This window comes from Aquila chrysaetos, chromosome 7 (genome assembly GCF_900496995.4).
Source record: "Aquila chrysaetos chrysaetos chromosome 7, bAquChr1.4, whole genome shotgun sequence".
NCBI classification, from domain to species: domain Eukaryota; kingdom Metazoa; phylum Chordata; class Aves; order Accipitriformes; family Accipitridae; genus Aquila; species Aquila chrysaetos.
Window position 1 is genome coordinate 22,785,706 of NC_044010.1, and position 25,020 is coordinate 22,810,725.

At 39.7% G+C, this 25,020-nt stretch overlaps 1 protein-coding gene and 1 long non-coding RNA gene across 9 annotated transcripts in view; one reads left to right on the top strand and one right to left on the bottom strand.

Annotated features, from left to right (window-relative positions):
- Nucleotides 1–25,020, bottom strand: part of LOC115343861 (SAM domain-containing protein SAMSN-1-like) — a 96,710-nt gene that overhangs the window by 16,268 nt on the left and 55,422 nt on the right. For 6 of the 8 annotated variants that reach the window (XM_030020403.2, XM_030020401.1, XM_030020406.2 and 3 more), the window contains 2 exons: nt 2,095–2,166; nt 1,362–1,517 (listed from right to left, as the gene is read on the bottom strand). In XM_030020403.2, the coding sequence (XP_029876263.1) occupies nt 1,362–1,517; nt 2,095–2,166 (228 nt within the window). Of the gene's footprint in view, nt 1–1,361; nt 1,518–2,094; nt 2,167–16,510; nt 16,641–20,507; nt 20,690–25,020 lie in introns of those variants that run through there. The other 2 variants (XM_030020410.2, XM_041124967.1) reach the window with 2 other exon arrangements.
- Nucleotides 2,089–21,622, top strand: LOC115343863. The gene is made up of 3 exons (XR_003924309.2): nt 2,089–2,168; nt 19,225–19,230; nt 20,899–21,622. It is a non-coding gene; the product is annotated as an uncharacterized LOC115343863 (long non-coding RNA).

The following is a 25,020-nucleotide window of genomic DNA, read 5'->3' on the forward strand; positions in this document are numbered from 1 at the left end:
AACAATAAGATCCATATTTCAATCACAGGTAAGCTAGGGTCAATGTAACAACTAAATGAAATAATGATGAGCTTTCAAAGGAAGGAATTTCTTCAGCAGATTTCATCACATCGTCAATGTGCGTGATATTCTGATGCACCTGAAACATCCTGCAGTATTTAGGATGTTACGTTATATTTGGGGAAATATTAATTATTCATCCATTGGCTGATGAAGTCAAGCAAAGATGACAGTGCATGTATGAAGTAGAGACCCATACAGGTACCTATAAGGCGTAGCATTGAAATGGAAGACTATATTGGTTTTCAACAAGGACAGTGCTTATTACACCAGTCAGCAACATAACCCATAGATTAATCAGTGGGCCAGTATTAATTGTCATCATCTCCTGCAGGAATGAAGATTATGCTACATGTGTGTCCAATCAGATGATTCATTGAATTTCTGTCATGTGAATCGTTGCTGTAAATGTGCAGAAGGTAAATGTTGAAATTCTGATTTTTTCTTTCTTATAATATAAAAATCATGGATTGCAACCTCTCAAATTTTAGCAAAAAATGCAAACTAAACTAATGAAATAGGAATCTTTGTCTTTGACCTCCAAAAACTATCTCAAGACATCCTGTGAAACACAATTTTCTACTTGTGAAGTTTCTTACTTATTTTCCCTACTTATTTGATATTGACATGTGTGAGATAGGATGCAGACTAGCTAGATTTTTTAGGATGATTAAGTATGACAAGTCCTTTTTCCTTTTTTTTTTTTTTTAAATTTGGAACTCACTGACACAACATAGTGAGAAAACAGGGTTTGAAGTGTGTGAAACATTATATGTTTTTATGTTTAATAAAGATAGGTTCACTAAGATTAAATAAGATAAAAGCAGATAAGGCATATGACTTGTCATGCTCTAGGATGCTGGCTGACCTCTACAAAATGGACTTTGGAAATAATTCTTGTACTGAAAGAAAAATTCTTCTAATTAAGCATTTTGTACAAGTTGAGTATCAGACTGCTGATGGGGTTCGTCCAATACTCCCTTGTGTCCACGTTTGGAGATTTTTTTGTGGTGCTTATACAAATGCTCCTTGATGACAAGGCAAAATTCAATGATGTAAAATTCCTATGCCTATCTTGGGCTCTTGCTGTGTGATGCTTTAATTGTATATGTGCATATGTGAGTAACATGCACATGAAAGAAAGGGTACATATTGAAAGCTGTTCTAATTCAGTATGTGTTACGATGTTTTTATGGATCGTCGTAACTGATGACAATTGAACCATGAACAGGAAAAATGCACTTAACATTTTTACTTCACATTTATTGTCATCAAACATGAGATTCTTAAGCTATATTTACCATCTCCTCAGAGAGTGCCTTGATGTACTTTTTACCCATCTTTTTCTTCATGGTAAGGGAAATGGCTCTCATCTTCTTACCCAAACTTCCTCCATTATTTGCTGCTTTAGTTTGTACTGCATCTCCAATGTCACTTATAGTCTCCAACTCACATATCTGATTTGAAATAGAAGAGTAAGCAACAATTCACCATGAGAATGAAATTCAGTGTAGTGGAATAGGAATTACAGAAAAATATTAAGGACACCAATGCATTTAGGATGACAAAAGTAAATCATAGCCATTTTCCTGGGGAATCGTGTACCTAAACAGGTTTGCAGCACACCACCGTATGTGTGAATAACAGAAAGAAAATATATTTTATGCTAGAAAATGTTGTTTCCCATTGTTTATTGTCCTTAATCCAAACAAGAATTGAGGGGATTTATGCAGGTTCTTGAAAACAAAAAAGACACATCTGTGGGTTGCATACACATCCCAGTTACTTTGGGCATGCACCAACCAGAAGTGCACTTCAGTCTTTTTGAAAAATTGTTTCTAATCTTCCCATCAAAGTACCAAAGTTTAGGTGTGATTCTCTTGTTCATTTTGTCAAGGGCTCAGTCACCCAGACAGATGTAAGTACACAAGCAAAGTTCTCACCAGTGTAAAATTTACACAATAGTTTCCCAATGCTTTTGCATAACTGTTGTGGGAAAGTGAACTGAAGAAAGTAAAACTCTGTCATACAGACCTCAGCTGCATCATCTGCCTTTGATATCGAGTGATGCCTGAAACGGTCAAAGCTTCCAAAGCTGCTTGTGCGCTGTAAAAAAAGAGAAGACAAACCTTGACTCACTGATGATGTTTTGGTCTGTTATTAAGACTTAAATACAACTGTCAAGTCACCTGTTTGTGTTAAAAATTCCTCCCAGATCAGTGGACTGTGAACTGCTACATCCAGCTAGAAAAAAACTAGGAGGTGACTATAGGGGAAAAAAATTTTGACTGTACAGCCAGAAGCAGAAAAATGAGTAAGAGAATGAATACTGCTTCAAATACTAACTAGATCATGGATATGATTGAGTTCTTCTACATCAGTTTCACATTAATTATACACAGGTATCTATGAGTTACTTCTAGGTAAGATTGCTGTCTGTCAGCTTAGAAAAAAAGCTGTTTCCATAAATATTATATGAGCTATAGAGTCAGTTATGGTGGTGTCAACTATGGCAATTTATACAGTTCACTTTTGCAGCTGGGGAGACTGTTTATGGTTCTTTGCCAACAGGAATCAGCAAGGATGTCCGAGGTTTATGAATACATTTTTTCCAAAATGCGTATGTTGCGGGGGGAGTAAGTAACAGAATAATCAGGCAGGCCCTGTGTTTTCTTCCCAATCCCCCAATTTGAAAATCTGATTTTTAAACATACATGGGTACAATTTTTCCCTGTGCCACAACACATAAGAAAGACTGCATCACCTCAGCTGTGCATTAAGAGACCGTGAACGGCTTGCTTTTGCTTCCTTCTAATTTTCACCCTTTCTGTGTGTGGATAATTGACGTGGTAAGGAGGGAAGTGGCACAGTGGGTTTTTGCAAGAGAGGTCACACAGAAATACCTGCCAGACATGCCCAGGCAAAACTGTCTGACACTGCACTGCCCATGGTGGCAAACTGCATCAAATTGGCATTGATGACAAGTCAGAAGCCCCTTTAAGTGTGGCCCTAATAACAGCCAGAATTTGGACATTTCTCAACTCTACAGTGTATTTAAGAGCTTGTTTTTATATCTTCACCAATACTCAAAGCTAAATCCAGAAAGACTCCTTTTTTTAAAGTTCTTCACTCTTCCATAGTAAATGAAAGTCTTTTAACGCAGTATCAGATTTCTTGAAGCAGGGTTTACTGTTATATACTATGCAACATCATCTTAGTATATTTCTGAGTATTCAAAATCCCCTCTGGAGAGAAAAGACACATAAGAGATTTCAGACTAGCTGGTTACAGGTTTTCCTGTATTTATTCACCCATTTACCTTGCCCACATGATTTCAGCCAAACCAGTTCCTTGCTCCATTGCCGCCTTCCCCCCAAGCCACATGAGCCATCTTTTCATCTCCCCCCAGGTTTCTAAAGCACCCATCGTGCCCCCTTCCCCTGGCACCTCCAGCTACCTCCTTTCACTCTCCATCCAGGAATGCCACCAGCCTCAGAAGGGCCTGAGGGCTCCTGGCTCTGCTCTATGATTACACCTTTCAATCTTCTCTGCCAGGTAAGGGTTTTCATGAGGTAGCCTCTGAGGCAACTGAGATATAGACCATCCTTTGGGCAACAAAAGAGGAGGAGAAAAGGACTGGTTTAATAGCCCGCCCCATTGCCTGCCTTCACGTTGCAGACACACTTAATGCCGACATGAACCTGCTTCCAGAGAAGCCAAGGAGAAATCTCTCGCTGATGGTAAGGGGAGCAGAGCTGCCCAAACAGCGAGTGCTGCAGGGAACACCACCCTTGCTAGGCTCATCCTCCAGTTCCCTACCCAGGCGGCAGGGTTAGTAATGCTTGCAGGAGTGCTGTCCTCTGGGAAGCTGGAAAACCAAAGACCTGCTTGAGCCGAGACCTAAGTAACGGTTTCAGCTGCTGGCAAGTTTCTGAGTGCCGGTACAGCCCCGTGCCTGTTCTGCCCACAGCTACCAAGCTGCTGTTTGCTGCTCTGTCTCCTTACGCTCTCCTTTCCTGGCAGCAGTTAGTCCTCTGCGGGACTTCTCGGTAACAGTGTCAGGATCCTGATGCCGCACAGGGTGGCGAGGTGGTATTCAGGCTTTGCAACCGTGATCTTAAGGAAGGAGTTCATCAAAATGATACCAGCTATGCAGAGTACACACATGCTCCCCTGGGTGTTTCCATCCAGGAAGGACCCCATCTTATTCTGTCCCTGCTCATAAATCACAGGGTCACTATCCATATTAGCTCCTTTATCTCTTACACACAGTCACTTTTAAACTAAAAACAGTTTGCAGAAAGAAAAAAAATATGACAAAGAAAAGCTACGGAAAACCATGAAAACACTTTGCATTAAAGTCTCCATTTGAGAAGAAGTAAATCAGCATCCCCTGGAACATAACTGAAAATAAAAGCTCCTTGCTGTTTCATTTCCTTGTTTTCCCACACTTATTTATTAACCAGCTCTGCTCCCCCCCCCCCCCCAAAAAAAAAAAAAAAAAAGAATGTGGACATAGCAGTGGGAGAGGCCTGAGCACAGCCAGATGGAAGAGGAAAGTGTACCCACATTCTGGGTCCATGTTCTAAGCACTGCAGCTTAAGAGAAAAAGAAATAACATCATTTTTTTCACTACATTTCTGGGCACAGCTAACCTGAAAAATATTTCCAGCCAAAGGTTATTTGAAGAGGCTGACCCAGATTTGTGAATATTTTTGGACAAGTAAAATGACATTTACTATTCACTGTGGGGAAAAAAAAAAAAAAAGAAAAGAAAAAATCACACAGCTCTCCTCTTAATTGATTGTAATCTCTCAGAAAATCTCTGTTGGCTAAACATTGTGGTTTATTTGTTTGTTTTTACCTTATGAAATTGAAAAGGACAATGTGGATTGTACACTTTAATTTTATCTAAAATTCCCGTAAAGAACTTTTCTATTAAGTAGATGAACAATATCCTGTGACAAGGGGTTAGCTCAATAGTATGATATAAAAACACAGCCCCAAGGATTATGGTTCTATTAGACAGGATTAACACCTTTCACTGGCTTGTCAACACAGCCAAATGTGCCCTGCAGCACGGAGCAGGAGGAATAGAAAGAGGGAGACTGGGATTCACAGCAATATTAGGAAAGTATAAAATAGTCTCACACAGCGATCTAAACATACACTGACCTTTCTGTTGCATTCAATCACTTCAAGATGTCTAGTAGGAATAACTGTATATTAAAGTGCAGATGTGCTGCAAATACTTTAAAAGGAACAAGAGGAAAAACATTGTTTATTGTTGGTCTTACCTATAAACAGCTTGAGCACAGGGAAATCAGTTATTCTTTTTCGACCCTTGAAACAACCTTATATCCTACATGTGCAGAAGCCTTTGGCTATTTTGTAGTGTACTTCAATGTTGCTTCATCCCTATTAAATATTAATAAGGGTTACAGGATGATTTCCACTATTCTAGATAATGGTCTTGTTGCACTGGAGAGCACTAAATAGGGCTGCTTCAGCAATTCTCTATACTAACTTTTTCCATTAAGTAATCAATAGCTACCACCTTTTAAAAATGTATTCAACCCCATTATACTGATAACGAAAAGCAGATTTAGGAGCTCTGGGCTGCAAAGGGAACAGGACTATTACTTTCAGTAGTGTCAGTCACTGCATTAGCGTCAGGGAACACCTACTTTGTGAAGATATGGACAGGCCTTATTTCCAAGTGAAGGGAAGCTTTTAAAGTAAATGCAAAGCTACTAGGAGAAAATATGCTATTGACTTTTGATACCAGGATTCAGCATCCTATAAAGTTAAGTGATTTTTCTGGCTGGATTCGTGCAAGAGCTAGCAATGGATACGTTAAGCAAATATGAATTTGCTCAGTAAAATCTAATGGAGGCATGGGCAGGGGAGAAACAATTTTATTTTCCCACACAAGGACCGATCAAATAATTTCTACAAATCAATGCATTAACTTTCATCCCTTCCCCTTCGGTATACAAAATTAGCAGAATAGAAAATATCAAAGATATTTTTCAGTATTTTATTCCATCTTTTCCTATATCTTCAATTCTCTGAAATCCAGGAATTTTAAATAATAATTTTAAAGGGGTAAGTGCTATGTAATTGCTGTTTATTTTAATTTGGACAGTCTGCAGTTGGTGAGCTGGTGTGTCTGTAAATAGCCTGTCATTTTCCCCAGAAAATGGTATGGTATACAAATAGAAAAACAATGAGAAGAGGTTCTGCAATCCATGTCTTTCCGTTATAGAACATCCTTCACTTGTAGGGCATACCATAGAGGAAGTCAGTTAGTTCTTATGATAAACTAGTCAGAGATTCTCCATGTCTAAAGACAACCTTTGAGCCAAAACTGACAGCAGTTATCCTGCTAAATACTCATAATGGGTGATATTCATCTCATATTTTCCTTTGGACAATTCCCACCGCTCAGAGATCTGGTTCCCTGCTGTGAGAAATTCTGGCCCATTATGTTTTGCTTCAAGTCCTATTCAAAATAGCTTTTAAGTCCAGCATGACGTAATGGCTTTGCACTGACCCTCTCGCACAAGTAAATCTCTTCAAATTCCTCCATGTATTTTCATTTTTAGCTTCCATTCATCTTTAGACTACCCAGACCATGTAAGCAGTATAGGGGCAAATGCAGTCACTGGGAGTAACAAAAAAGGAGCTCAGCATGTTGCCCAATTTTCTCGCCTGCCACAGACACTTGTACTCTTCCCTCTCTCCTCAGAAGAAGCCACAGCAGCTGCCAAGGGGACAGTCTGTGCTTGCTGCTTTGATTGATGGAGATAAGTGGAGCTCAGGATTTGATTCATTTCTTCTATTCTCTGATGCTCCTAGTCCCTTCAGAAGGAGGAGACTACTCTGAGAATGAAATTAAGAGTTACCAAAGTAGGGATGAATATTGCCACTCTGCTAGCTTATCTTATTGCATAGGTAATCAAAGAAATTGTCTCCTACTTTCCCAGAAGGCAAGATAGGAATTTTTATCTTTTGGGATATTCTGTGAAAAAACCCCACCACCACAACAAAACCCCCTCACTTCGGTATGAAGAATGAGAATTTGCATACAAAATTCAGTAACTCTCCAAAGAGTAATAGAGAAGCAAAAAAGAGAAGACTTCTCTACGTCAGGGATTTTTTCCTATTTACACGTTAGTTACACATGTAGAACTTCTGACCACTAACCAAGCTATTAATATAACTTTATAGCCCACACGAAACATGGCCTAAACCTTGTACTTTGCCAGTCAAAAGCAATAAAAAAGATACAGCTTGTTCTTGCTAACTCAAATAGGGCAATCGACTGAAATGGCATTTTTAACTGGTTTAAAAATGACTCTATAAAAGACTGGTTGTTATCATGCTCTGGTATTCAGTAACTGCATGGAGGTGGGGAGTGAGGGGAGCAAAGTGGTCTTTGAACAAAAGTGCTACCATGAAGCATCAGAGCAAACACCCTAATTTTAATGATGGAAAATGACTGAAAAAGAAAAGCGGTATAAAGTAATGAGTTAATCATACTTAACACTCCTCCAGGTCAACAAACTTCTCTCTCCAAAGTAAACACTGGGTGGCTGTTTTATCAGTACCTCTATCTGGTACCAGCCTCAGTCTTTCAAGCCTGAACCAATGCTGACACAAAACACGTAGTTGCTGATAACCCAGCCCGCACGTCAGAATTTCCACTAGAAACTCAGTTCTTGAGTGCTTTCAAAGGGCACCTCGCATGGGGCAGGCACCGATGCAGCTGAGAGCAAGGGGGAAGCTACCGTTCGTGAAGTTAAACAAGGGCAGGATGGTTTGCAAGGTCTGTAAGTCTTCCTCAGGAAGAGGCAAGCCACGTAGGAAGTCTGAGCAAAAAGGCAACTTCATCTGGCAAAAAATGTGCTGTGTTGATTAAAAAGTTTGTGAGGAACTAAATAAGGAAGCAATTTAAGAAACGCCGATCTTAACACTAAGAAAGTTTTTTGCAACTGAGTGTTGCAAAATGTGCGGGGGGGGAGGGATCTGACTCCTCTTCCTTTAAATGCACATTGACCCTGAATTTTGAGCACCATTGTTTCTGCCCAGTTGCTGCAGAGCACTCTCAGTTCCCGGTGAGAAAAGTCACTCCAAGTGCTCCTCTGGCAGTCTGTCCAATTTGGGGAGTGTGCACACAGGTATTTGCAATAATTATGTAATTAAGCCTTTATTATTTATATGACATTTAATTAAAAGTGACTTTCAGTGCCACACAAAACCATGAAAAGAAAATGACTTTAAAAGAAGGTTAAGGATGTGTGACAAACTCAGAGGAGCTATGAAAATGACAGTTAAGGACTTGGCATGATGTGCACTTCTACCTCCCTAGTATCCTTTTTTACCCTTCATTTACACATGGGCAGAAACATCAAGGGACAAGCCTGAAAATCCACCCTCCACAGACCTGTGACTGCAGTAAAGGGGAGCGCTGTCTGAGTAAAGACTGGTTAAACACTACGTAAGAATTGCAGGCTTTGATCTTTAATCTCTTAAATACCAACATCTTTCCTCTCCTGAAACTTTCTCCTCTCAGAACCAGATGAATTCAGAGATAAATTCTCATATTTTAAAACCGAATCACCTTGCTTCAATTAAAGTCCTTTCCCTGCTTACTTATACAGCACAATTTTATTAATGCTGTGTATTACCTAGGTCCTGACCTTGCAGGGTTCAGCTGGATTTCTTGTGCGAGAGAAATGACTCACATGCGTGTTTGCAGGCTTGAAGTCAAGATGAAAATATATGTGCCCAAAGACGAGCTGAGAAGCACGCAGCCCCCCAGGGCTCAGTTTTAAAGGGACCCCCATGCCTGTCCAGCACACACAGAGTGGGGCAGCCAGCGTACTCCCCCAGAGGAGGTGGCTATGTGACTGCCATGCAAGCTCCCATGCCAGAGCAGAAGCGGCGATAAGGAGCCTACGGCCTCGGTGGGCTATACATAGATGGCACGCAGAATAGCACGGGGAGACACAGCATGCCCAAGGGCTTTGCTGTTCCTTTCGGCAAGCCTGAGAAGCGGCCACAGCTGCTGACTGCAGCACACTCGCCTGCCCACCCCAGAGCAGAGCAGAGCAGCAGGGGATAGGCAGAAAATACTCCTGCCTGGTATGACGGTGTTTTGGTCAGAGCCCCTGCGACTCAGCCGTTGCACCACAGCCATACCAGACCCTTAACAGCGGTTATTTCGATGGCAGCCAGAGCCTCCTTGCCTATCATAACGTTTCGTTCGTGCATGACATGGGACCTAGTCCTGCTCCCAGGGAGTCACCGAGAATGAAAGGCAGCTTCTGCATTCCTTGCTAGGGAGAGGCACGTTTTCAGTGGAAGGTGTTCCTTCAAATGACCTTCCAGAGGGAAACAGGACTAAAAATTAACCTCTAAGTCACAGTTAAATTTGACCATCCCAAAGGCTCATTTGGTTTTTCTGAAGAGTAAGCAAACTTTAGAAAACCCTTATACAAGTTTTACCGCTGTCCTGCAGTCTTACCCTTGACAACAGGTAATGATCAACAATAAGCTAATTCTAAGAAACTTGGGGGAGGGGGGGGGAAGAGAGTTAGTTTTTATTACTTTTAAATGAGTGTTTGATACATCATGTTGGTTCACCTGATTAATGTTCACAGCAAACTCAGCCATTGGAGTTGTAATGTTTCTGCAAGCTTCCCTACAGCAAAGCTTAGCCATTAATTCAGTGGCATATGTCAGCTCAGCAGAGCAAGGTCACTCTTCTCTTTCAAGGGGAACCTTTTTAGAAATAATAAAACTGACAGAAAGTTCTTTTTTGCATGCTTTATGTCACCTGAGGTTGAGTGCTGCAGTTAATATCGCAGAGCTTATAAACATTCCCAACTTCAGCAGTCTCCAACCCCACCGGGCTTTTGGAACCTCAACTTTTTTTTTTTTTTTAAAGTAATATAGTGACAGCTTTATGTGGGGCAGATATACAGTATGTAATCCTAAATGAGTAAAAAATGAGTAAAAAATGAACAAATCTTTTCTTAGGCATTTTAAAGGAGAAATTTTGGAAGGCACTAAGAGACTGCTGATACTGCAGTATGCATTTAGGATGTTAGTGCTCAGAGAAAAAGATGTAAGATTAGGGAATTTGTCTCCATGGAAGCTTGCACCTTTGGCTAAAAGGGAGGAAATTTTAAAATACTGCTGGTCCACCTTGTTTCCATTTCACTGTTAACTGATACTGAAGGCTGAAAATCTGTATAGGCATGTGATGTAAAGAGAACACAAATTTAATTGATCTATTTATGGAGTAATTTTGAACTTGTAAGTAAATGAAGATGTGTTAGTCATCTGCTATGATAACTAATTGTGACTGGAACTTATTTATCAGGATACAAATATTATGGAACATGATAAACAAACTAACTAGCTGAAGAATAAGATCCAAACAATAGGCCAATTTTTTCCCCCTCATTATCTTCCTTCAGACATCCTGACTACACTTGATTAATGAATCCATAGTGAGATTAGCTGAAATTGCCTTAATGGAGATGCACTAGAGTAGAGAAGCAAAATTCAGTGCAGTATCTATCATCAGGCACTGTGACTTTTAGTGTTTCACCAGATCTATATGTCCATTTATTTACATTATTTTTATCTTGGAAAACAGAACCAAACTAAACCAAAAGACAATACTCATTACAGTGGGTTAACTTTTGACTCCTTTAAAATGATGACCATTTTTTCCCCTTCATGTATCCTCCCTTGTCAGAAGGCTGAGTTCCAATGTTGGCTTATTGCCATCCACGGACAAAAGTTATCCTTATTGTCTAGTTGAAGAAAGCACACATGGCACTTCATTGCAGCCTCGCAGGCTTAAAAAACTGGACATGCTTGCACAACATATGCCTAGGAATCTAAAATATGCTCCTTGGAAATTTGAACTCATAAAATAAATTCAATAAGCTTTTGGTTTTGGACCAGTATGGAAGCTGAAAGAAGGTTTCCAGCTCAGCGTTTCCTCGTGATTTAGCACTGCATAAGAATACTTAGTGCAGAAGTTATGATGTGTTAAATTCTGGGTTTTCTTTGTAGCATAAGTTCTGTAACTGCAATCCCAGGAAAAAAATCTAGTTGTCTGAAGACAAGATAGCATGCTGATTCTGTTCAGGTCACTCTTATACCAGAAAGGAATGAATACAATCAACAGCTCACTGGGGGTACTAGGCACAGCAAATGGTACTAGTCTAGTATGGGCACATCAGTTCCCTTCTCTCCATTCGATTATCTGTGTGGCACAGGGTTATTGAGATCACAGCTCAGTGGAAAACTGCGGTTTCACCTCATGAAAAACAAATGTACCAGGTGCTTGAAGTGTGTTTTCATTCTGACACATGACAAAATTGAGACTGAGCTTTTCAGCCCTCCCCTGCTCCCACAGCCTCCATGAAAACCACACGTAGTTGAGAGACACTCACCAATGAGATAATGTTACTGAGGCACAGGCAGCAGTGAGGGCTTTGAGGTGTTCTTTGAACCCCAAATTCAAAGCCATACTCCAAATCCTACCCAAATCTGGCCTATCACTGCAAAGGCGATTGTGCCAGGTACAAGGCTTTAAGCTTTCATGAATGGGTAGGAACATGTTGCCTCTTGCGATTTCTTCAGATACTAACTAAAATCCCAAACACATAGTTTCCAAACATTTTACCACAATTACCAAAAGTTATTAATCAAGCAAATATAAGCTCCATTATAGAGACAGGAAGAAAATCATGGAAACACCCCAACAGACAATATCAGAAGAGCCTTGCCATGTACTTGTGACTAGAGCTGACTGCCTGCTCTACCATCATCAGTCATTTCATGCACCCTCTCGACAGGCTCTGAGCTGCTCATCCATCAGTGAACCATGTCCCCTTTCCAGCTCTGTGAAGCGGTTTTTGGGCTTAATATCTGATCTTAAAAAAGGAGGCAGGCAGACAGACAGAAGTATAAGAGAAATACAGCACAGCTGTGGCAAGTGAAAGCAATTCATGAGTGGTAAAGCTCGGCATCCGCTTTGCACAGGTGAAGGCAGCAGAGAGTCAAGCTGCGTGAGCTCATTCAGCTGTCTCGGCCACTTTGTCATCTCATCTTCACACATCTGCTTTTGGCTGTGCTGTTGCTAAGTGAAGCCGATTTCTTTATCTCACGGCTGCAGGCTGTCAATGACAACAGCATGGTCAATGGCTCCATCTCTATCTCAAACATAATGGTAGAGGGAAGGCATGAAACTGCACCATAGCTTTTCCATGTTTTCTGGTTGAACAGCACTCCTCTAGTGCTTCTCTTCTTCCCAAAGAACCCATGAGAAACACTGCAGGAAAACCTAAAGCCAAGTACTCAAGTATTCCAGTAGCCTCATGTCTCACTTGCCTTTCAACATACCTGAAAGAACAGCAAACCTACCCTTCTGAATGAGGTCAGCATGACCAAGTAGAGGAACTTACAACTTCCTACAGTTCTCAAGGAAATAACCATTCAGCAGCCCATGGAAATCTAGTACAGGAGTGTGAGGTTACTTGGTTGTTCTTGTGAAGATGATGAAAGGGATGAAGACATAAAAGGGTAGGAAAGGGACTAAAACTCCATCCAGAAGACATAATGGTGCAAAACAGTAGGTGGATCACTGGATCTTCTTCCCAGAGAAAGCTTGTCAGGCTCAGTGCTGGATGATGGTTAGAGATGACAGACCCTTTGCTGTTGACATTCAGTTTACCAGAAAGATGCCAGGAGATGTTATGACTGGCAATTAAGCAGCCTGAAGACTGTGTTCAGGTGAAGTCTTTATCCAGCTTTCTGTGTATCCATGGAATAAACCGAAGAGGTATGGGGAAAAAAGTGGCAGTACGGTATATAATATGTATAGTCAAAGAAGAAACTTCTCTGAAGCAGTCAAAGATTTCCAAGCTTTTCCCTAGGCTGGAATTTCAGCCTCAAGTTTGGGAAGAAGAGAAAAAGTAAGAACATGCTCTTGGGTACACTGTAAGTGGAATAAGATATAAAAAGCTAGAAAGGTAAGAGTAAGCAGGTATACAGGAGAGATTCACTTGTGAAAAAAGTAGGTGGTCATTCAACTTCCTGTGGAATATCAACACACATACAAGATACCTTCATCTGATGCACAAAACAAAGTTTTCCATTAGGATGGTTTAAAGGACATATGACTAGCTAAATATTCAGTGCATATATAATCTGTAGCCTGGTGCCAAGCAGCAATATCTCTAGCAAAAAAAATGACATTGCTAATTTGTGGAGGAGAGTATAACTGTTTCTAACAACAGAAGTAACTGCTGTCTCTGTTGCAAGCTTTCAGAAGATAAAGGTTAAGGGATATTGTGATTACAGAGGCCGAGAAGACTTTTTTCCTTCTCTGGAGTATTGCCAGGGGTTTCTGCCCACACATCAAGGGCTTGATTCTTCTGGCTGAAGTGTTTGTAGCCACCCACAAATTGCTTATACAAGCTGGCCAGCGATGGCATTATAACAACTTCAGTCTGGATTTATGCTATGACACAAATTACTAGAAGAGTGTTGAAACCTACAGAAAACTGTAGGCCACATCCTCTGCCTGTCCTCCCCGTACATAGTGGCTGCTTTTTTCCAGCAATGACAGATATCCTGGGCAATGTTTAATTTGGGGTATTTGGGGTTTCCTAGAAACACAATATTGAAATAAGTCAACTGCTCTATAAAGCTAATTAAAGAATTAGATGGCAACTACTGCTGATTTATGTCACCTTGGTAGCTGTGCTACAGTATTTATCAGAGAGTACAGTTATAAATGATGTGATTGATTGTCTGGTTTCTAAAAATGGCTGGAGAAAGTGGTTCAGACATACTTCTTGAAATGCTCTTGCTTGCTTAGGAAACAAAGAACTGAACTGGATTTTTTACTCTAAGCAAAATGAATATTAATTTGAAAATATTCCCTTCAGGAAATTTGCTCTCACTTGTTTTAAAATACTCTGCTATTAAGGACTTAAGCCTGGCTAGTGAAGGAAAACCAAGACAGGGAAGAAATAAGAAATTATCCGAATTTTGTGCAAAGTTGGTGAAAATATAAAAGGTGCTGTAATCAAGGGAACACACAAAAAAGCCCAGGACTGGACCAGGCCACAGATGTCATTTTTTTTTCCTTTGGCACACAAGCTAGTCAAGGGTTGTGTGAGCCCTCAATGAGCCTGTGTGTTGATCTAAGCATCAAAATGTGGAGGGGGCAAGGGACAGGAGAGAGACGGCTGTTCTTTCTCCACAAAGACTGGACCCTAACTTTCTGGTGAGAAAACAAAATTCCTCAAATGTCAAGACCTTACTAGAAGAGATATGCTAACATATATGTTAAGACACAAACAACTTTCTGAAACTGCTGTTGAAAAAAACCCCAAACATTGGCTGATGATCAAGAAGCAAAATGATAATGTAAATGAATTAAAAATACCAGAGGTAAGAGGGGCAGTAATATGATTGTAGAGCCTTCCACTCACACAAGAAAAATAATCCAAGGTTAACTCTAACCTTGTTCTAATTTTTTATGAAGCCTGAGGGAGACAGGAAACACCTTCTGAAGTGTCACCTGCAATCCCTTTTTTCCCCATCTACACATACATGGTTATTAAGAGTATCATTTTTTCTTTCTCTGAACCCTCCCTGATAAAGGCCCACAGGTTATTTCCCCATAAACCAGGTTCTTAAAACTACTTCCCAGATGTTGTCACCCATTGCTGCTTATTTAACAGAGTTCAAATGGATTTTGACAAACAGTCTTTCTTCAAGAGGCAATGCAGTAAAGACCTTTAATGACAGAACTGTGTGTCATCTTTGCCTATAAGCATAAATTTGCACAGCGGGCAGTACAGTGAAAACAGCTTATCATCAACTCATCACCTCTTATCATTGTAAGAATGAAATGCAAATGGAAACGAACATCACTTCAGTCATGGTTGTGAAAATTAGCATCTGTGACATTAGCAGTGACTCTTTTATTATGCACTCAAAATTTCAGGGGGAAAGAAAAGAATATAAAACTTGCTATTTTCAGAACTCTACCAGTCTTTACCTTTGAAAAAAAATTAAAACCCCCAGCTTTCCACACTCAAGGATAAATCCTAGTTAATATTCATTAACACTGAGCAATCTCTTCACTGCAGATCTTGTCCTAGAGAAGATCTAATTATGTCTTGGATTATTTTAGGTTGTTAGGTTTGCTGTACCTATTTTCTGTTTTCTTTTCTTTAATAAGTATTCCCCATTGGAGGGTCACAAGCCACTGTCTAAGAAAAAAGCAGCACCAAAAAACTTGCTTATAGCATCTGTCTGCACTACAGGCTCCAAACACTTAGGCAAGTGATAACCTTTACTCAGATGACAAATCCCATTGAAATCAATGGGATCACAGCTAATGCATTCATTTAAGTGTTTTCAGAATCAGGATCAGTGTCCTAGTTTCAGCTGGGATAGAGTTAACTGTCTTCCTAGTAGCTGGTATGGTGCTATGTTTTGAGTTCAGTATCCGAAGAATGTTGATAACGCTGATGTTTTCAGTTGTTGCTAAGTAGTGTTTAGTCTAAAGTCAAGGATTTTTCAGCTTCTCATGCCCAGCCAGTGAGAAAGCTGGAGGGGCACAAGAAGTTGGCACAGGACACAGCCAGGGCAGCTGACCCAAACTGGCCAACAGGGTATTCCATACCATGGGACGTCCCATCCAGTATAGGAACTGGGAAGTGGGGGCGGGGAATCGCCGCTCGGGGACTAACTGGGTGTCGGTCGGCGGGTGGTGAGCAATTGCACTGCGCATCATTTGTACATTCCAATCCTTTTATTATTGCTGTTGTCATTTTATTAGTGTTATCATTATCATTATTCATTTCTTCTTTTCTGTTCTATTAAACTGTTCTTATCTCAACCCATGAGTTTTACTTCTTTTCCCGATTTTCTCCCCCATCCCACTGCGGGAGGGGGGAGTGAGTGAGCGGCTGCGTGGTGCTTAGTTGCTGGCTGGGGTTAAACCATGACAGTCAGGCCTTCTGTGAAGAATATATAAAAAGGGGAAATCCTGGCTTCAAGTCTATGGCAAAAATGTGCATTTATTTCTGTGGAGGCAGGGTTTCATTTAAAGCTTATAAAAAGGAAAATTATTGGTATGAAATAGTACTAGGGAACAAAGTTGCACATGAAAATATTTCCTCCCATTGGTTTTGCCACTATTTTCTCTTAACCCTGAAAACAAATAATAATTTATCACCTAAGTAAGCGAATATCGATTTAATTAGAAGCTTGGACATATTTTTGCCTAAACAAAATGCACAGGCATTGACCCTGGATTGTCTTACACACCAGAAGTAAGCTGAGTTTCAAGCACCAAGCACATTTGGAAGCAGAATGAGGAAACAAAAACGTCTCAAACCTTTAGCATAAACATAGATCAACTGTCATGTAGAATAAAGACACAAGACTTCCTTCAGTCAAGCCAGAAAAAAAATGGCACAAAGTCGTCTTTGCTTCAGCTTGAAGTAAAGCCAAGAATCATCAGGCAGTCCTCAAGTTTGCTGTGTCTGTAAGAATTTGAGAGAGACAGAGAAAGAAATAGGCTCTGCCCAGCACATTACATCCTGTGAAGTGGGCAAGACCATGCAGGGATAGTTTACAGATTATTTGCACCTTCCATTGTCATTTGCACCTGGTCAAATGTGCAAAACAGTGCAAAGTGGAATGCAGAGTAGCTGTGAAATGCTTTAACCCTGTTTTATTTGTATGGTGCCAGGATATGGTGTGGCCTGAAGCATATATAAAAGAGAAGACTAGATCCTGTATAATTTCTTAGAATGTTTTTTCTTACCATCTTTCTAAATCTGCTTCATGCCACTCCCCAGATACACTGACATCTGTAACGTCATAAGGGCCAAAGAGGCTAAAATCCAGGTCATTTTAGGGGTCGGTCTTTCATCTTCTACGTCAACTGCTGTCCTCCTCCCCAGCTCTCTAAGGGGTGGTGGGACAGACTGCACAAACGCATACCTGAAACACATCTAGTAAAAGCATACTTCCCCCTACTTGGTATAGTACTTTCCCGCTCTGCAGCTAAAACTCCAGCAATGTAGGAGACGTGCTCTGCTACAGTGAGCTGACGGAGCTAAGGCTGACTCTGGCCATGAGCATGACCATGAACCTCAGGGCTGGGTGCAAGAACTAGATTGTTTGACCTCACCTGCCCACAAATAATACCACGGCTCAGAACAGCTATGCCATATAAACCAAGCCATGTCTCACCTGACAGAAAAGAAAGGGAGGCAGCTGAGGACTGAAAGGAAGTGCTGAGAGAGAGCTGCCTCTTGGTAGATGCCCTGACGGGAGGTGCACAGGCTCTGTTGTGATAGAAAGTCACCAGAAAGGTGCTGGATAGACAGATAGGTTAGATTGGACGGGCTTGAAATAGAGAGTTTAGCCCTTCAATTGGTTGAATTTCTTCAATATTAAGCAGGGTATTTTTAAGCCTTGGGACTTTTCCTTTATAGTTCAGCTACTTGGGTCCTCAGCTGATGTACAAGGTATAAATGTACAGTTCCATGGCAGTACGTGTAGCTACAATGATAAACATTGGCAAAAGATGGGAATCCTTCCAGTATCTCTTTTGAAAACATTTCTCTCCCATTTCTCTCCCAAACTTCTCTGGGATGACACTGGGTGTAGATTTTTTTTGCCTAACAATGAATGTTTATTTATATAGTTTACATACAATGCATTCAGTAGTTATATGTGTATCCATGCATATGCAAAATCTGCCAGATATGCAAAGAAGTTATTAGCATGACGGCAGCACTACAGAAATCCTGCTGTATAACGAAAAAAACTGCAACACTACTATTTCATGGCATAGTATCAACCTTTTCATAGCAGACACTGAGAGTTGTAAGATGCTACTTTTTGCCTATGTAACACCTAATGTGTCTGCAGAAGTCCCTTAAACACCACAGTAATAAATAAAGTAAATGCATTTCACATAGTGAACTGGCAGTTAGATACTGAAAATCTGTATTAGTCCTGCATTGGTCATTGACTTGCCCACCCCCGCTAGAGGCTTTATATAGCAACAGCAAATTGCCTGAAGAAGGGTTTTAGCACCAGCCTTGCACGGTATTCCTTCATCTTTATCAAAAGGCATAACTGGATGCTGATATTCTTCACATTAGAAAGTAATAAAATCAAAAGGATTAAAAAGAAAATCTTGGTGAAACACTTGAATTAATGCACAGAAGTTCATACAACTGTGATGAAGACAACTGGTCACCATGGTTAAGATTCAGTTACATAAAAAGATCATTTTGATGTCCTCTTTGAGGGCCTAAGGTAGCAAACCTGATTTTCACTTAAGACTCCAGACCTTATGGCTCTCCCACAGGTCTTGTGTCAGCCCCGTGTGAATGTGTTGGAGACACTGGGACATCTAAGCTGCCTAAAGGCAAGGTGAGGTAGTCCAAGACCTCCACAGTGACAACAGCATCCTGCCCTGAGAGTATGAGGAGATACCAAATGTTGCCTGCGCAGAGCAGGGGCAGGCAGGAAGTGATCTAGGGAAGTCAGTTGTGAAACCCTGTAACTTTTGTCGGGAGGTAAGAACCTGCGCCCCACGTTACCCAATTCAATATTAAGCAACTTTAGTATTTGCGTTGCTTCCACTGGGCATGTTTTGAAACATGCTACAACAAGCTAAGATTTCTATTCCGTGCAACATGGGGCTGTCTCCTCCCATGCCCTTTTTGTGAATAGCACATTCAACAAAAACATTCTCATCGCGGAAAGTTCACTCATTTCTGTGCAAAAGTGGGACTACAGTAGGTGAAGTATTTCAAAGCACACTACTGAGGCAGAAAGACATCCTGAGCCACTTCACCAAGACCTTTCCATTTTTGTAAACATTTACAATAAGACAAAGTCAGCAGGTTTGACACTCAGTCAAGTGGTTAGACTCTTTTCACCCCTGCTTTACACATATGGTGAATCAAATCCATAACCATGATATATATGTATATTTTTGAGAAGCCACAATACCAGCATTTTAATAGCATGGAGTGCATTCACGAATGACTAACTAACTGTGTTGGAAAAAAAAAAAAATATCAGACTGTTGTTAAGGAATGTATTATTTTGGAAGAAGGGAGTGACCAAAATTTGGTTTTGAAATTATTTAACAGACAGAAAAACAAAGCCCATCCACAGCGTGTCTCATGGTCATTTCTTGCTTAACCTATAGTGTAATTAGATATTAATTATACTTCTGCCCTGTCTTTAAAAAACAGTATGATGATTGAACAGAACAAAGTACATACCATACCAACCAGTGAAATGCTTAAAACCCCATTCAAATCCATGGGAAAATGGATTCAGAATTGTTTCAAATCCATGGAAAAAACATTAATTTTAATTATTAATGAGTCATAGTCTAAAACTGCAAGTGCAGTACACAAAAGCCAACACTGAGTAAAACCAGAAGACATTCCTGCTGAAGTAGTGTCTGCGATAAATATTTAGGAGCCAGAAATCACAAAGTGAGGTGTATTCCCAACCAATAAGAAGATGGGTCTGTAAACTAGGAGACAGTGAGTTACTGAGAGCAGAGATATACTAAAAGGCTTTTCTAATCTCTTATTTAAATTTTCAGCACTGGCAAACTGAAATAGAAATGGATACTGATGCGCTCAGGTCTAGCAGTAGCCATTTCTCTTCAGGCTTACAATACACTTGCAAAGGTCATCCTGCACCCAGTCCAGGGACTGAAAATAAATTTCTAGCACAGCACAGGACACATCCTTATGCATCTTGCAAAATTCTCACTTTCTTTCTTGCAATTGCAGATTGTGGAAAGTGTCCAGTGTAGCATATTATCAATTTATTCAGAGTATTTATTTCAGGCTGAAAGTATAATAATTCGCAGAAAAGTGAAGATGACAAACACTGATTGCCAGGTACCCTCTCCTCCTTTGGTTATGATGATCCAAAAGAAAATCTATTAAAATAAGAACCAAATTTAATAGCTTTTCTAATTCTTCACTGATTCTCACACTCTTTCATGGGACATCATCAGTTTATCATACATGAAAGGAAGAGAGGGGATTTTTGTGAGCCCCTCTGTTAAAAGACTGATGCAGAGCATATAACAATAAACAAAGTCCGGTACCAGGACTCTTCAGCACAGCTATAGCAGCTTCACAATGGTGATTCCTTGAATTGGATCATTACTTTTATAAAGTGAGTATATACAAATAGCTTCCTGAGATTATACCACTGTGGCACTTGCTAGCACATCAGGAAATCCTGAAGCTAGGATTTAGAAGGAAATCCTCCTTTTAAAAATCATTAAGAATTCCTGTTATTATTCTTTGACATCAAAAATGAAACATTCTTACCTTTGGCTTTTGACTTTTCTCCTTATCAGACACGTTAGATGGTTTTCTCTTCAACATTTTTATTTCAGGTTTATCCAGCTGATGTTGCAACTGCTGCTAGCTTGTAACTAAACTAAGTACAGCAAAGCATACTGCACAAGTGTACATCAGTTACACAGTTCCTTATTCTGTCAGGATGTGACTTCACACAGCTGGTTTGTGGCATGGGTGAGTGACCTGAAATCTTTCTCTGGGGAAGGAGTGAGGAAGGAGAGGAGGCAGTGACGGGAAAAGAGAGAGGTGCACTAAGGAGATGAGTTGAAAATAAGGAAAGGGTTCAGAGTGAGAAATGCTTTAAGACTTATCTCCTATTTCACCATCAGGCCTCAGTAAGGCTTTGGACAACCTCAAGAAAATCAACCTCTTTTCCTCTCTCATTTTTCCCCACTCAGTCTTGTGGCACTAACTGCACCCTTCATTTCCACTTCTGCTGGGACTTGAATGTGAAGAACGTATGCTGCTGTTCTGAGGATCAAGGGATATTATTCCCCAGCACGTTCACACTGTTCTGTAGTACATGGTCTAGCTGGTCCCTAATGTCTCCCTTTCCCTCTTAGCTCTACAGTAATGCAATAAAACCAATGAGATTGAAGGTCACTGTTTGGCAAAGAAGGGAAGTTTTCTAAAGCCATCTTTTTCTTCTGCATGGTGGAATATTTTTTTGCCATTCATCACAGAATTTGGACTCCCTGAAATAGCACTTTTCAGTCCTCCATTGTCCTTGATTTCGTGACAAAGTCACAAGGAGAAAAAGCAAGTCTAACAGAAGGTTTACAACAAAGAGACAGAGGAGAATGGCAAAGGTCTTTTATGCCCTCTTGAAAAACAGCCCAGAGGCTAAATGAAAGTGGAAGTATTACGATAGCTTTGAATTTCTGCTTCATTTTGCTTGATATTATTTGCCAAAGTCAAACAAATAAAAGTCTTGAGCATCCTAAGTAAAACTTATTTGTTGTGAATCATAGGCCACAAAACCTGAAACCATGAAAAATTCCCAACTTTTTGCTGAAAGATGGAGGAAAATTCTCAGTTTCAACCCCCAAACTTTTGGGCCAACCACAGAGCTTGAATTAAATCTTAATTCAACATTACTGCAAATGAAAAAGAAATCTATTTCTAGCTAAATTGCAAGAAAAAGGTTCAAGAGTAAGTGTGAAGAAAAAATTTTGGTAAAAATACTTTTCTTTTTTTTCAAAATGTTTATAACATTTTTTCAAAAGTATTTTTTTTTCCAAGAAAATCTATTCTAAGCAATTTTTACTCATAAGTTTTGCATAGATAAAAGCTCTTTTAAAAAAGCAAGTCACTGTGGAGGTCTCCTGCACCAAATAAAAATTCAGAAGTCCTTGTCAATCCAAATACTCAGTGCACAGAATGAACTTTCTCAATGTCATTCTTTTAATATGGTTGAACTCAAATTTCAAGGAAAGTTGAACCAAGAAACCATCCAAACTGAAAATGAAAAGAACTGATGGTTGAAAGCTGGTAAGAAATGCACAGGTCTTATTTCTTAGAATCGCCTTTCCCAGTCCCATAAACACTTCTAAGTTTTTGAAGCATCTATGAGGAGACAATGCTAGATAGGCAGGTAGTCTCTTAGCTGAATTGCTCCATTCTTTCTCTATCATATGAATACTCCAGGGAGGGATAAGACACTGCTGGTTAGATGAATTCCCACTTCAGTTTGCTATTTGGACTTCTATTTAAATGTTTCAGAAAAGTTTTGGAGGCCTTCTTGGACTCTGATGGATGGGCAACTGATGAAATAATAATTATTATATGTTAATGGTATAATGAGGTTTTCCTTTCCAGACCTTCTAAGAACCGGGTTGGTAAGAAGAGGAGGAGGAACGGGGGTTAAGGTGCTGAAATTCTGGCAAATATAATGCAAGTTTGTTCTCTGTGTTATTGGATTGCAGTGGAGTATATGTTGAACTTCAACCTATTAACCAAGACGTTTCACTTCACATTTTAATCAGAACTACACTCATTTAGAAGACAGCTGAATTTATTATTGTTGTTGTTATTAATAATAACATATCTATCAAAGTTCATAGTCATTGTTACTATTAATAACCAATAGTTAATTAATAATAATGGTGAACTCTGAGAGATATGTTTCTTTCATGTATCTGATAACAACACCCGAAAAGTCCATTTAAGTTTCTAACCATAAGGAGGTTTTACCATGGATATTTAGTCAGTCTTAGTAATTCAGTAGGGCCATATATTGTTATAAAAGCTGTATGTATGTTTAATAGTAATTAAACCTGGCTATTTATCTACATAGATGTACATTGCAGTACATTGTTTTTCTTTGTAATCTGATCCAAACATGAGGATTAAATCAGACTCTGCTGATCATTAGACTGTGATTTCCTGTCTCAGGCCACTGTTAAAATCTTCATGATTAATAAAATGGGAACTCATCTGAAGAGTAATATATGAGCTTCCTTTCTGTAGAATATTTATTGTTAAACAGGAAGAAAGAGGCCATTTCAAGAGATATAGTACCCACCCATATCTATTTCCTTTCCTCATCCACATATCAGAAAAATTATAGCAGCTTGAAAGCTGACCTGATTATGCTCTTGCCCTTGGAAGGTTGACCCACACTAGTTTTAAAAAGTAACAAAGTGAAGAAAATCAAACATTTATAACACTAAGTTAATTTAATTTAGTTAACCGATATGTTACAAAAGGAGCTCTTTTGAATTAAAAAAAAAATAATAAGCTCAGTGCTTATATCCTCTGTATTTGAAGCTAATTTTTCAAAGGGGAATGAGCATCTATGTAAAATTAAAAGAAAAATTCTCATACTTAGTTTTCTGTTGGACATGACTGCAGGTAACTTATTCCATTTCCTTGCTGGTCTTTGAACCTGATCCAAACCTCAGTGAAATCAATAGAAGTTTTTTAGGGTGAATTTTATGGGGCTTGGATTGACTCCTCCATCCTGAAATACCAAGGCAATGTCACTCTTCTCTCTGGGAAGTCGGACTGGGAAAAAGGCTATCCACTTAAAAATAATTAAGATGACCCCATGAGAATGATTACCACTGCCTTTATATTTATAAAAGGCAACATACTTTATAGCTTATTATCATTATTCAGTTTTAATGAATGGACCATGATGAATGGTCCTGGATATTCAAGTGCTTTATTTGCTGCCCTCCCACATGATATCAAGTGGCGCAACAGTTACCTTGCCCTGAAAGGAGAGATCACTTCCAGTCTGAACTGCAAGTGTAAACTTATCCTTTCAATACTTGATTATTCTGATAGAACTAAAAAGTAGAGTGCAAAGTAGATTGAAGGGTTTAGCATACTGGCCACCTGTCAAAAAGAAAATGAAATGAGACATTTTTCATATTAGAAACACATATTTCGTTGTCCATCAGACAAATCTGGTCCAAGTTCAACCAGAGGCTCAGACATATCTTGGGGCTGTATATTGCTTTCCCTAATGCTAAGCAATCCCAGAGTGTGTTAGTCTGTTTATTTTAAGTAAAATAAGACTTGTATTTTGTACAAGAAAGGAATCATGCCTTCAGCCTCTGCTTTTACGGCCCTGCCTCTCCTGGTATGATCTAGCTCCCTCAGATGTTGCAGAAATCTCAGAATAGCGAGTGAAGCTGAGTGAATAATTTGCAGTGAATAATTTACTTAACAAATTTAATCTTTATTTCCTCAAGGAATGTTCATGAGCAGAAGACAATTTCCTCATATGTATTAATTATGGGCCAGAACATAGCTAGATACTTCCCTTTCCTGGTCTAATCTGAGCCAGGGCCAGCCACAGTTACAGTCACTGCTACTCCTCAGCAGAGATCTCTCCATAATCTACCACGGCAAAGACTCTATGGAAACTAAAAGGAAGAAGTGTGAAAAAGTGAAGTTAAGCCCTCTCTCCCCTGCCAAAAACCCATGAAAGAAGCCAGATGTTGTAAGGCTGGGCTGTCTTTATAACTATTTAAACTAAACACTCACTTTTAATTTTAACTCCAAAGATTGAGGCTGTGATTTTCCATTGCGATGCTGGGGAATGGAGCTGGCTGCTTAAGGTCCCATCTTTGAAACTCCCACACTCACTGCAAACTCATCACTGAGAGCATCCAGAACTTAGTACTGAAAATTTGTCCAAAATGCTTAGGGGCTTCATGCAACAGGGTGTTTAATTTCCTGTTGAATGGGGTCCTATGTGCTTTTCATCAGGAATAAAAAAAGAAGAAGCTACAGAAACTCGGAGTCTTTGAGAAACAAGATGGGATTAAAGAATATTTTAAGTTTACACCCTTGATTTGGCAGAGGGTTGACACTATATCAAGAAGACTCCTATCCCACACAAAGTATAATTCTTATGAAGCCTGCAGAAACTGCCTATTCAGCAAAGCTAATAATCTGAAGTTAGCTTCAAAAACTTGATCTCTGCTAAATAATTTACATTGGGGGAATTTTTAATGCCACACATCCA